The sequence below is a fragment of the Muntiacus reevesi genome, chromosome 10 (genome assembly GCF_963930625.1).
Source record: "Muntiacus reevesi chromosome 10, mMunRee1.1, whole genome shotgun sequence".
Taxonomy (NCBI): Eukaryota; Metazoa; Chordata; class Mammalia; order Artiodactyla; family Cervidae; genus Muntiacus; species Muntiacus reevesi.
In genome coordinates, this window is record NC_089258.1 from 68209678 (window position 1) to 68223535 (window position 13858).

Consider the following 13858-nt stretch of genomic DNA (forward strand, 5'->3'; position numbering starts at 1 on the left):
TGTATAGGTCTTTTGTTTCTTTAGGTAGATATACTCCTAAGTATTTTATTCTTTTTGTTGCAATGGTGAATGGTATTGTTTCCTTAATTTCTCTTTCTGTTTTTTCATTGTTAGTGTATAGGAATGCAAGGGATTTCTGTGTGTTAATTTTATATCCTGCAACTTTACTATATTCATTGATTAGCTCTAGTAATTTTCTGGAAGAGTCTTTAGGGTTTTCTATGTAGAGGATCATGTCATCTGCAAACAGCGAGAGTTTCACTTCTTCTTTTCCTATCTGGATTCCTTTTACTTCTTTTTCTGCTCTGATTGCTGTGGCCAAAACTTCCAACACTATGTTGAATAGTAGTGGTGAGAGTGGGCATCCTTGTCTTGTTCCTGATTTCAGGGGAAATGCTTTCAATTTTTCACCATTGAGGGTGATGCTTGCTGTGGGTTTGTCATATATAGCTTTTATTATGTTGAGGTATGTTCCTTCTATTCCTGCTTTCTGGAGAGTTTTAATCATAAATGAGTGTTGAATTTTGTCAAAGGCTTTCTCTGCATCTATTGAGATAATCATATGTTTTTTATCTTTCAATTTGTTAATGTGGTGTATTACGTTGATTGATTTGCAGATATTAAAGAATCCTTGCATTCCTGGGATAAAGCCCACTTGGTCATGGTGTATGATTTTTTTAATATGTTGTTGGATTCTGTTTGCTAGAATTTTGTTAAGGATTTTTGCATCTATGTTCATCAGTGATATTGGCCTGTAGTTTTCTTTTTTTGTGGCATCTTTGTCTGGTTTTGGAATTAGGGTGATGGTGGCCTCATAGAATGAGTTTGGAAGTTTACCTTCTTCTGCAATTTTCTGGAAGAGTTTGAGTAAGATAGGTGTTAGCTCTTCTCTAAATTTTTGGTAGAATTCAGCTGTGAAGCCATCTGGTCCTGGGCTTTTGGGGAGAACGTGAGGGTGGGATGTCTTGAAAGAACAGCATGTATACTATCTATGGTGAAACGGACCACCAGCCCAGGTGGGATACATGAGTCAGGTGCTCGGGCCTGGTGCACTGGGAGGACCCTGAGGAGTCGGGTGGGGAGGGAGGTGGGAGGGGGGATCGGGATGGGGAATACGTGTAACTATATGGCTGATTCATGTCAATGTATGACAAAACCCACTGAAATGTTGTAAAGTGATTGGCCTCCAACTAATAAAATAATATTTAAAAAAAAAATAAAATAAAATAAAATAATAAAGCCTCACTTTAAAAAAAAAAAAAAAAAAAACTTAGAGCTATAATTTGCCATGTTTCAGTCAATTTTATTATTTCAATGAACATTTATTATTTAATGTGACTTTTATTTGTGCCTTTTTGGAATTTTGTTTAGCTCAAGGCATCTGTTCAGAAGAGTGTTTTGGAAGATGACCTGCCCTTCTTAGAATTCACTGGATCCATTGTGTACAGTTATGAAGCTAATGATTGTTCTTTGCTCTCAGAAGATATTAGGTAAAGATTTAAATTTCCAACTTTCATTTGAATTTGGACCCTTAGACTATAAGCCTTATGGTTTATTTGTAAGTGTACTGAGTTTTATAGTGGAGGTGTGTTTAGTACATAGTTATACATGTAAAATATCACTAATTCTACTTTTTAAATAAAAACTTAAAATTTCTGAATTAAATATGTAATGTCCCTGTTTGTTCATTCATATACCTTTGTATTACTTTAGCTTATTTTTAATCTTTTATATAAGATATTATATATAGAATTGCTGAACACACAAGTTTAGGAAAACATGCAGAAGTTATTCAACCTCTAAAATGTCCCTTTCTATTTCATTAAAAATACCAACATTGTAATATTGAATAGTGACTGTGACTGTCTCTGTTGCATTTAATTAGCAGCAGTTATAGCAAATGGTCCTTTAAAAGAACTGTAAAAATGATTATTTATATTTTTAAATCATCAAATTAGTGTTCTGTAATAATGTAGTCTAAGGCTCTTCAAGCATTTTACAAGGAAAAGTAGTAGGAGATTCATTCAGATCTTCGATGTTACTATGGTTGTCCTTTTTTTTTTTTTTTTTTAAATTACTGTTTACATATTGGACCTCCCTGGTGTCTCAGACGGTAAAGAATCTACCTGTAATGTGGGAGACCTGGATTCAATCCCTGGGTTGGGAAGATCCCCTGGAGAAGGAAATGGCAACCCACTCCAGTATTCTTGCCTGGAGAATCCCCATGGACAGAGGAGCCTGGTGGGCTACAGTTCATGGGGTTGCAAAGAGTCAGACGTGACTGAACTTAGGACTCGGCATACACATAGAATACATTGGCCTGAAAGAAGCAGAGGTAAGTTAAGCTGTTTATTAATGGTCTCCTGGTAGATATATTCTAGAAAGAGCAGTCAGGTGACCTCCCTCCCACAGTAGTCACTGGCTATTTTTGGATCTCATCAAATAGAACTAAGTTTGTCTTACAGAGAAAATAAAATCTGTTGTTTATGATTATGTATTAACTCTACCATCTTACCTTTAACAATGCTATAGTATGTCCTGTCTGAAGGTAGTAAGCCTAAGTGTCTTGAAGGGTGTAGTTCTGATGAATTGTGTGTTTTATGGAAGATAAGCAAGTAGTTTGGTTTTTTTTTTTTTTTTTTGCTTCACCTCATTCCAGGTTTTCAGCAATTTGATTATGATGTGCCTTTGTGTAGTATGGTTTGTGTTTGTCTTGCTTGGGGGTTCAGTGAACTTTTTGGATCTGTGGATTTATAGTTTCATCATGTTTGAATAATTTCTTCAAATGTTTTTTCTCTCACATCCTGTTTTGCTCTTCTGCCACTCTGCATGCATGTAGGTTACATTGCTTGATACAGCAACTGTGTTCTTGGTCATGAGGCTCTTTGTCTTAAAAATTTTTGATTCTTTTTTCTCTCTGGGCTTGGGCTCTGTCTTCAAGTTCCCTTGTTTTTTTATTCTGTAGTATCTGATCAGCTGTTATGCCATCCTGTGAATTTAAAATCTTGTTGTATTTTTCATGTCTGGAAGTTCTATTGTTTTTTTTTTTTAAATACCATTCATTTTGGCTCTTATCATATTCATATTCATAAAAAGCAGAGACACCATTTTGCCAGCAAAGGTCCGTCTAGTCAAGGCTATGGTTTTTCCAGTGGTCATGTATGGATGTGAGAGTTGGACTATAAAGAAAGCTCAGTGCTGAAGAATTGATGCTTTTGAACTGTGGTGTTGGAGAAGACTCTTGAAAGTCCCTTGGACTGCTGGGAGATCCAACCAGTCCTTCCTAAAGGAGATCAGTCACGCATGTTCGTTGGAAGGACTGATGCTGAAGCTGAAACTCCAGCACTTGGTCCACCTGATGCAAAGAGCTGGCTCATTTGAAAAGACCTTGATGCTGGGAAAGATTGAAGGTGGGAGGAGAAGGGGACGACAGAGGATGAGATGGTTGGATGGCATCACTGACTCAATGGACACGAGTTTGGGTAAACTCCGGGAGTTGGTGATGGACAGGGAGACCTGGTGTGCTGCGGTCCATGGGGTCGCAAAGAGTCGGACACGACTGAGCAACTGAACTGATATTCATGTTTTCTTTTAAATCTTTGAACATATTCAGCATATTTATAATAGCTGTGTTAATATACTCTTCTGTTAATTCCATTATACTAATCATTTTTCTATTAAATGACTATTATCCTGCTTATAAGTCGTGTTTTCCTGTTTCTTTTCTCATGTCTGGCGATTTTTGATTAGATATTATGATCTTACCCGGTTGAATGTTAGATTTTGTTGTCTTCCTCCAAAGAAAGGAGCTTTGCTGTGTTGGACAGTAAAGTCATCTGAAAATCAGTTTTACACTTTGAGACTTATTTTTAACTTTTTTAGGCCAGATGTCAGTAACCTTTATTCTGGGCATGATTTAGTCTGTAATGGGTGTGACCTTTCTGGAGTCTTTGCTGACTGCCCCAGGTGATCAGAACGAGTCTCCCGGCTCCCGCTTTGCAGAGCTCAATGCCTCTTGGCTCTGTATGAGCCGTAGGAGTTTCCAGACTGCAGTTCCCCGGTTTTCCTTTGTCCAGCCTCAGTTTCGCCCTGTGCTGGCATGTCTTTTCCTGCCTGGCTCCCTCCTCCCTGGGACTCTGCCCGCACCTTCCAGCTTCTTCCCTTTCTCATTCTGAACTCTGTCCTCCCAATTCCGTGCTCTGCTGTGGACTCTCCTCCCTGTTCTGTTGTCTAGAATGTTGCAGGCGGAAATCTGGGGCAGCATTTGGGCTTACACTTGATTTCCTCACCTCAGAGAGCATAGTCCTCTAGTGCCTGTTGTCCAGTGTCTGGAGACTCTTGTTTACGCATTTTGTTCAATCTTCTTTATTTGTTCATGGGGGACAGTTACGGCTGATCAGTGTTATTTCATCTTAGCCCAAAACAGAGGTTGAGTTTTTAAAAATTTATAAAATAAGTTTTTCACTTTTAAAAACTGTGAAGCAGGCAAATATAAGCAATAATTTAACATGCACCCATAGTCCTTCCACTAGCCTTGACAAACCTTAAATCTTCCTTTTCTTCAAATCTTTATTAAGACAAAACAATAAAATACAGCTCATTTATGCTCTTTCTGATTCTCTTCTGAAGTCCTCTGAGCTAACTTCTGTCATGAGTTCAGTGTTTAGTATTCCCTCACATATTTTCTATAATTTTCATAATTTTATGTCGCCCCCAATATCATATACTATTACTTTGCCCATTAAGAAACTTTCAAAATAATGCTATCAAACTCTGTGTATATTCTTCCACTTGTCTTTTTCACTCAACACTTTATATTCTTGTGAATTTTTCTTTTTCTTTTTTTGGTTCTAGTTGAACTTTTATATAGTATTACATTGTCTCAGTATATCATAATTTATTCACTCTTTTGTTGATGGAAATATAGTGTTTCCATTTTTGCTAGTCAGAATAGTATTGCAGTGAACATTCTTAAACATTCTGATTATGCTCATATAAGTTTCATATATTTATGAGAAAATCTTGTCAGTTCATACTGTTCATACATCTTTAGCTAGATATCATTAGAGTTTTTTCCAAGAAGATTATCAGTTTAAAAATTCACCAGTATGTGAGTGGTTCCACTGGTAGTTTTCTTTATCAGCATTCAGTATTGTGGAGCTTTAATTTTTGTTAGTCAGATAGATGTGAAATTGTAAAGATTCAATTTACGTTTCTCTGACTTCAGAGGAGATTTTGTGTCTTCATATATATATATATTTGAATTTACTGGCATTTGGATTTCCTCTGGGGAATCGTGTGCTCCGTTGGTCAGTCGTGTCCAACTCTGTATGACCCCATGGACAGTAGCCCACCAGGCTTCTCTCTCTATGGAATTTTCCAGGTAAGAATAGTGGAGCGGGTTGCTCTTTGCTACTCCAGGGGATGATCTTCCCAATCCAGGGATTGAGCCCCCATCTCTTGCGTTTCCTGCATTGGTAGTCAGATTCTTTTCCTCTGCACCATCTGGGAAACCCTCCTTTGGGGAATTACCTGTTCATATTTCACCCCCCCCCCCTTTTTTAAAACTGGATTATTTATCTTTTTTGTATTGACTTTTCAAGGAATTTTTTAGTGTTGGATTGGTGAAAAAGTTCACTTGGGTTTTTTCTGCAACATCTTGCGGAAAAACCAGAATGAACTGCTTGGCTAACCCAATATTTTCTGACTATTGTATGAATATGTATGTTGCATGTATTACGATATCCTCTACAGGCTGTGGCTTGTCTTGTAACATGTTTAATGATGTCTTCAGTGATGCAGAAATTAAAATTTTAATGAAATAATTTATGCTATTCCCCCCCCTTAGCATGAGTCTCTCTAATGGAGACGTGGTAGGATTTGACATCGAGTGGCCGCCTGTGTACAAGAAGGGGAAACCGGGCCGAGTGGCGCTCATCCAGCTCTGTGTGTCGGAGACCAAGTGCTACCTGTTCCATGTTTCTTCTATGTCAGGTTGGTGTCTCTTGCATTCGTTTCATTTTCATATGGTAGATGATTGTATTGCGTCAGCTTTGTCCACATGAGATTAAGCTCTTGAATTAACGGGTGCCTCTCTCACCACCTTATATTCAAGTATTTATATTTTAACTATTCACTCATATCCCTGTTTTAATTAATTTTCATGTCACATCTGTCAGTCAGTGATATTATTCCTGTTTCAGAGGGTAGAGAACTGAAGTGTTAAGGGGCTAAATGTTAGTGATAATAGAGTTATTAGCATTTAAATTAGTTGTTTTTCTTTCATTTATCAGTCAGGACTTTTTGCTTTAGGTGAAAAAAAAAAGCTCTCAAAAACACTCAAGGTAACTGTTGGTTTCTGAATTTAATCTCAAATTTAAATATAAACATAGGATGTGTATGAAGTAGAACATAAATCTGTCATGTTTGATAGAACCTATGGGAATAAATATTATATATTATTATATAAATATTAATAAAAATATTATAGTTTTCCCTCAGGGACTAAAAATGTTGCTTGAAAATGAAGCAATTAAAAAGGCAGGTGTGGGAATTGAACAAGATCAGTGGAAACTTCTACGTGACTTTGATATCAAATTGAAGAGTATTGTGGAGCTGACAGATGTTGCCAATGAAAAGGTAGACATAATACATAGATTATTTTCAGAATAAAAACAAAATAAATCTGTGTTTTACAGAATGTCCCTTCTGAGTGTTAAATTTTTTTGGAGAGACTATTTTAAGCTACGTAATGTCTTTATAAAAAAGAAGTCCCTAATGTGTGTCTCATAATGAAAACTTTCAGTTCTAATCAGTTGCCTTAGCAAATAACTTTTTTTAAGCAAGCATCCTCTCCCATATTTAGTACTATTTCACTTTGTTTTATATATTTTCAAATTTAATTACTGTATTTAAAGTTTCTCTCTTTAATCCATCTATATCAATATTCCCCCCCCCGCCCCCTTTCTTTGAGGCAAACATAATGCAGCTCTTGTGGTGTGATGCTCTTAGTGGAAGTTTGACCATCATTTCCATGGCCCATATTTCACATCTTTTATTAATGTAGTCATTTAAGTTACGTTCTCACATTAGCCAAGTGTTCATTTGGCTGAGAAGTCGGAAAATCACCAACCTATTTAACTTTTGTCCGTGAATGATACTTTGACAGTCCAAAAATTTTAATACCTACATTGAGGAAATGATAGAATTACATTCTTGTAAGGTAGACTGCAAATGAGGTTTTTAGTGACTGGAAATCTACTAAGGACTGTCTCTGCCTTATATTTTGGTGTAACACTTTCAACTTTATGTGTGACGTGGTCATTTGGTATCGGAAATATCTAAGAACACATGGAAAGAAATAACTTTTGCTGAGTTGATTTTTCATTATTTTTAGCTGAAATGTATAGAGACCTGGAGCCTCAGTGGTTTGGTTAAACACCTCTTTAGTAAACAGCTTCTAAAAGACCGGTCCATCCGCTGTAGCAACTGGAGTAAGTTTCCCCTCACTGAGGACCAGAAACTGTATGCAGCCACTGATGCTTATGTAGGTACCAAAGATCTTTTTCAAAAATTAATTTTTATTAGAATATGGTTGCTTTACAATGTTGTGTTAGTTTCTACAGTATAGCAAATGAATCAGCCATCATATACATATATCCCCTCTTTTTTGGATTTCCCTCCCATTTTAGGTCATCACAGAGCATTGAGTAGAGTTTCCTGTGCTATACAGTAGGCTCTCATTAGTCATCTGTTTTATACATAGTAACCGTGAAATTAAAAGACGCGTGCTCTGTGGAAGAAAAGCTATGACGAACCTAGACAGTGTTTTAAAAAGCAGAGATATCATTTTGCCAACAAAGGTTCATGTAGTCAAAGCTGTGGTTTTTCCAAAATAGTCATGTATGGATGTGAGAGCTGGACCATAAAGAAGGCTGAGCACTGAAGAATTGATGCTTTTGAACTATGGTGCAGGAGAAGACTCTTGAAAGTCCCTTGGACAGTGAGGAGATGAACCCAGTCAGTCCTAAAGGAAATCAATCCTGAATATTTATTGGAAGGACTGATGCTGAAGCTGAAGCTCCAGTACTTTGTCCACCTGATGCAAACAGCCGACTTGCTGGAAAAGGCCCTGATGCTGGGAAAGATTGAGGGTAGGAGAAGGCGACGACAGAGGACAAGTTGGTTGGATGGCATCACCGATTCAATGGACATGAGTTTGAGCAAACTCCGGAATTTGATAGGGAAGCCTGGCATGCTGTAGTCCATGGGGTCGCAAACAGTCGGACACGACTTAGCAACTGAGCAACAACAAATCAATACTGTATATGTCAGTCCGGATCTTCCAATTCATCCCATCCCCCTCCTAAGATCTTTAGACTACAATCTATTTTTTAAACTTTATAATAAATTACTTTATAGAATTTTTATTGTGTAAACTAAAATGTTTTAAGTCAGTTGGGCATTAAAAATGCTTAGGTAGAAATTTAGTGAAACCGTTAATTCTAAATATTAATTAGCAAGTATCAACAGATTGTAATGCTAGTTATTTTTATCATCATGAAGCAAAAATAATGTCCAATTTTTATGTGAGAAAAAGTGAGTTCTTTGAAAACATGAGAGGACAGTAAGCTCAGACTGAACAAGCACAAGTGGTGTTGATGATGTATTTGATTACAAGCCACTTCAGAATAAAAATAACTACAATGCAGTTTCTGTATCGAAACTGGCCTTATTTCTTACATTTATATTTAAAATGCGGTGAAAATTTAGAAAATTGACTCCACAATTAGCTCTCCACTTCTGTTAGTCAGATGATTTTTATAGCTACCTATTTGTACATAGTAAAATTAGGGCTTATCTGTCTATCTTTATATACTTATATATAGAGAGAGCAGTCTTTTTTTTTTCTTAATAGCACTCTTTTCTTTTTCCAAAAAGTCTTATTTTATGTCCTAATAGACTTTTTCCCCCCAGCTTATACTTTTATTTGTAGATTAATATCTTGTTTCTTTTCTTTGCATCTATTTTTAGAAATGGGAGCTTCTTTTATTTATAACCAGAAGAAAATTCATCTGTGTGGGGAAATAAAAAGATAATTTTCTTTATGTTTTGTTTAAAATAGAAAACTTGTTGAGAACTAATCCAAGTTCTGTAGCATTTTTTAGTCATGAGAAATCTGTATGATTTGATTGTTCCTGTTTAGAGTAGCTAGATGGAGGACTATATATACACTAACAACTAAGAATGCGATGATGGGAAATGGATATCTGTACCATATAGTTCTCTTACTCGATTGTATTTTGTTAGATTCCATTTATAAGGTGTTTGATTTTGGTAGTTGCTCATAATATTGGATGTTAAAATGAGAAAATTTTTAGGTGTGCCACTTTCTCCATTCTCACAATGGGTGTGGTGAATAAATGAAGACAGATCTTTGTATAACTTAAAGGGTTGAATTCAGCTTCTTGGGTGCTTTGGGAATCATTGTTTTTAATTTTTGTAAAGGTGAGGCATTGAATTTTATTTTGGTGATTTTAGCTTACTGGTTCCTCTTTCTGTTTTCTTATAGGCTGGTTTCATCATTTATCAAAAATTAGAAAATTTGAGTGATCCTGTACAAATATTTGTCAAGAGTAAAGGTATGTTATGGTCTGAAAATAAAAGGTAAAATTTGAATTTGCTCATTTGTGAGGTTTAGGTCCAAAAGCACAGATTTTCACACATGTGTATTTAGCATTATTACAATGTGTTGGTTGTCTGAGGATTAGAATGAGGTCAACTTGGCCAAAGCTTAGGGTTTCAAGCATGTTACTTGTGTCTAAGCAGGACTTACTACTTATCCTTTGTAGCATTGCTGTTCACTAGGCTTCTAGTGTTGGGATTTTGTAGCTTGGAGAACATCAGTGGTACAACCAGCCGCCTCTCAGCCTGGAGATTATACACCTTTGCTATAAATATTTGGGCTCCGTGGGTGGCACAGTTGGTAAAGATCTGCCTGCCAATGCAGGAGATGGAGGGTTCGATCCCTTGGTCAAGAAGATGCCCTCGAGAGAAGGCAATGGCAGAAGGAAATGGCAACACACTCTAGTATTCCTGCCTGGAAAATTCCATGGACGGAGTCTGGCGGGGTCTACAGTCTGTGGGGTCACAAGGAATCAGACATGACTGAGTGACAGCACAGAGTGCCCTGGTTTAAATTTCTAATTTTTCCCCAGGATGTCATAATTCTGCTGCTTTTCTGCTAAAAGAATCGCCACTTGCAGCTTTCAAATTCAGCTCTCAGATCTATTGTTAGGTCAGTGATGGCAGATCTACTTATAGTGTCACCTAGGCCAGTGGTGGAATCCCAGCCACGTGACCTGGAATTTACTTGTTTCCTGTGTTTGGGAAGTGAGTGATGGCGTAAAACCTGTTTCATAGAGTAGCTGTTGAACTCATGATATACAAAGCACCCATACTGGTCTCTGTATAGTTGTTATTCTCGTAGCTTCCTTTTAGAGATTTTAAATAATTGTATTTATTAAGGTGTTAGTTAAATAAAGTGATTTTGTCAAATTTTAAAATATATGGCATGACCTCCTTATAAAAAATTATATAATATCCTTTATAGCTGTTATTGAGAAGGAATCCATACCCTCTGTGGGTGACCCCCCCAGTATAAATGGAGAGCCAGCAGTGAACAAACCAGGCATAGTCTGTCTCCTGAGGGGGGAACCTACAGCTTTATGGGGAATATAGGTGAACAACAAAGAAAAGAGCACTGTAGGAAGATGAGGCTTATGATGTGGGGGGAGAAAGGTGTTATGGCTAGCGTATAGAGGTACCCAGTGAATATTTGGAGGTATTAGAGAATATTTTCTGGAAAAAGTGATGTTTATGGCCAGACCTTAAATATGAGCAGGAGTTAGCTAGCGCAAGAGGAGAGGAAGAGTGTCAAAGGCACAGACAATGGCAGGTGCCCAGTTTCAGAAGGAAGAGGTGTCTGTAGGCAGTTGAAAGCAGTTTGGTATAGTCAGCTGTTGAACATGACAGGGAAAGGGATAGAGGAGAGGCAGGGGCTTATATTTCCTCCTAAGAGCTGTTGAGAGTTTTAAACAAGAATGATATGCGTTACATGAAAAAAATTAGAACTTGGGCTGTTGAGCAGAATATTGATTCTGGAGGGCAGGGGTCACAGTGCAAGACCTGTTAGGGTGATGTGTCCATAATCCAAGTCAAAGGTGGTGGTGACCTGCCTTGGTTGGTTGTATTGTGAAAAGAGAGAAGTGAATAATGCAAAGTACATTTAACAGAGCAGTAGGATCAACAGGATTTAATGTGACGCTGTGAGCCATGTGCACGGATCAGTCCTGTGTTGGCAGCGTGAGCAGCAGGGATGAGAAACACTGAGGGAAAGGAGCCAGATTTGGGGTCTAGGGGTTAATTCAGTTGTTTTTAGACCCGTTAATGGAAGGAAGCCTGCGAGATAGCAAAGTGGAGGTGGTGGCCAGTAGGCTCTTAGATATACAGCCTATTAACTCAGAGGATGATTGGATTTAAAGAATTAGGAGTTCTAGGTAAGGAACTGGGGCTGAGAGTCTGTCTCAAGGAACTCTTACTATTCCATGTTTGCATGGGGAGGGGACCCTAGAGGAGTTGCCGTCACATGGAAGGAAATGAGGAGGTGGACGTGCGGCAGGCCAAATAACGGACGTGTGTTACAGAGGAAGACGTTATCCACTGTTTAAATTTCCTTGCGAGTTTGAGAAACTGAGCACTTAGAATTAGTTCTTAGGTTTGGCAGTGTGGCGGTCGTTGGTGACCTTTACTACAGCCGCTTTGGTAGACTGGGTGACAAAAGACTGTATTGAGGGCAGAGTGGTCATTGGAACACAAAAAAGCATCGCAGGCTAGGGTGCCGTGAAGGCCCCATAGCCGGAGCCAGAACGGAGTAGTGGAAGGACATGCGTGGAGACTGCATTAGCGTGCGTGGAGGCCTGAGATCTAAGGAAAGTGAGAAAGCACGTGTAAACAACTTTTTTTTGGTTCAGAAAGGGGCTATTTATTCATATAACAGATTTGTGAGCTGCCCTGGTGCCTCAGACAGTAAAGCGTCTGCCTACAATGTGGGAGACCCAGGTTCAGTCCCTGGGTGGGGAAGATCTCCTGGAGAAGGAAATGGCAACCACTCCAGTACTCTTGCCTGGAAAATCCCATGGATGGAGGAACCTGGTAGGCTACAGTCCGTGGGGTCGCAAGGAGTCAGACACGACTGAGCGACTTCACTTTCTATTAGGCATCAGGCTCTGTACCACTTGCTGAGGAAAGTGCATTGAACAAAACAGACCCAACCTCTTCACTCTGTTTATCTCAGTGATGGAATGAGCCACATGGATGCCCGAAGGGAGAACGTAGAAGGCATGAGGGGAAGAGAGAGCAAAGCTGTGAGGGACGGTGAGTGTAACCGAGACACTCGGTTACAAGGTGAGAGGTGAGACAAGGTGAACAAGGGTGAGAGGAGTCGGAAATGAGGCCAGAAAGGTAGCTAGGGCCAGATCATTTGGGGCTTATAGGCTGTGAATCTGACTTCATATTTTATTGATTAAATACAAGGATAGTGATGGGAAATACTTAAAGGATTTGGAGTAGCAGCATGATGTGATTAAATATTTATCTCAAAAGGATTTTTCTGGCTTCTATAGGAGGGTAAGTATTTAGGCAGGGAAGTCAGTTTGGAGGCTATTGTGATAATCCAAGCAAGAGATGATTGGATTGGGCTGGTGGCAGCAGAGGGGGTGAAAAGCTGGAAGATATGTATATATTTGCTGATGAATTCTTTGTGGGGAGTGAGATGTAGAGGTGTTTTGGTTGAATCCACTGAATGAATGCAAGGGTCAGTCACAGTGAAAGATAATGAGAAGAGCAGGTTTGGGTAAGAAGAATCTGGATTCCAGTTTTGGTCACTTCCCAGATGGGTTAGTGGTAAGAGAAACCTGCAGTGTAGGAGATGCCAGTTCAACCCCTGGGTCGGGAAGATCCCCTGGAGGGGAAAACGGCAACCAAATCTCATGGAGAGAGGAGCCTGACGGGCTATAGTCTGTGAGGTCGCAAAGAGTTGGACATGACTGAGTGACTGAGAACCCATGTGTGCTAAGTTTTAGATGTTTATTGTCATCCAAGGAGATACCTTAGTTGGGAACGTGATTCTGGAGTTTGGAGGGAAGACAGGTTGGAGCTGTAACTGTGAGGGCCATCAGTATACAGATGGTGGTTAAGCTTGAGAAGATAAAATAGGAAGTGAGTGGAATAAAGAATAGAAGAGGCCCACATATTGACATCAAGGGCACACCAGCCTCTAGAGGTCAGGAAGACATGGAGAGTACAGCAAAGAGGCCTGTGAAGGGGCAGTGATGAAGGAGGAAGCATAGGAGGGGTGGTGTTTAGAAGTCAGCCAGTGTTGTGGGCTGGAGCTAGTTGTCTACTGTTTTAAATGCCTCTGACAGTTTGAGATGTTGTTCAGTCACTCAAGTTGTGTCTAGCTCTTTTCAACCCCATGGACTTCAGCAAACCAGGCTTCCCTGTCCTTCACTATCTCTGGGAGTTTGCTCAAGCTCAAGTCCATTGAGAAGGTGATGCCATCCAACTGTCTCATCCTCTGTTGTCCCCTGCTCCTCTTGCCCTCAAGTCTTTCCCATCATCAGGGTCTTTTCCAGTGAGTTGGCTGTTCATATCAGGTGGCTAAAGTATTGGAGCTTCTGCTTCAGCATCAGTCCTTCCAGTGAATATTCCAATTAAAGAGTGAGATGAGCAACTCGGATGAACAGATTTGGCTCTGTAGAGGCCATTGGTAACCTTTCCATGAATAGCTTTTGGAAAA

General features: G+C 39.0%; 1 protein-coding gene across 8 annotated transcripts in view; it reads left to right on the forward strand.

Annotated features, from left to right (window-relative positions):
• Window positions 1-13858, forward strand: part of WRN (WRN RecQ like helicase) — a 112107-nt gene that overhangs the window by 19470 nt on the left and 78779 nt on the right. For 6 of the 8 annotated variants that reach the window (XM_065946573.1, XM_065946574.1, XM_065946578.1 and 3 more), the window contains 5 exons: window positions 1372-1490; window positions 5849-5994; window positions 6491-6639; window positions 7397-7546; window positions 9572-9641. In XM_065946573.1, the coding sequence (XP_065802645.1) occupies window positions 1372-1490; window positions 5849-5994; window positions 6491-6639; window positions 7397-7546; window positions 9572-9641 (634 nt within the window). Of the gene's footprint in view, window positions 1-1371; window positions 1491-5848; window positions 5995-6490; window positions 6640-7396; window positions 7547-9571; window positions 9642-13858 lie in introns of those variants that run through there. The other 2 variants (XM_065946579.1, XM_065946581.1) reach the window with 2 other exon arrangements.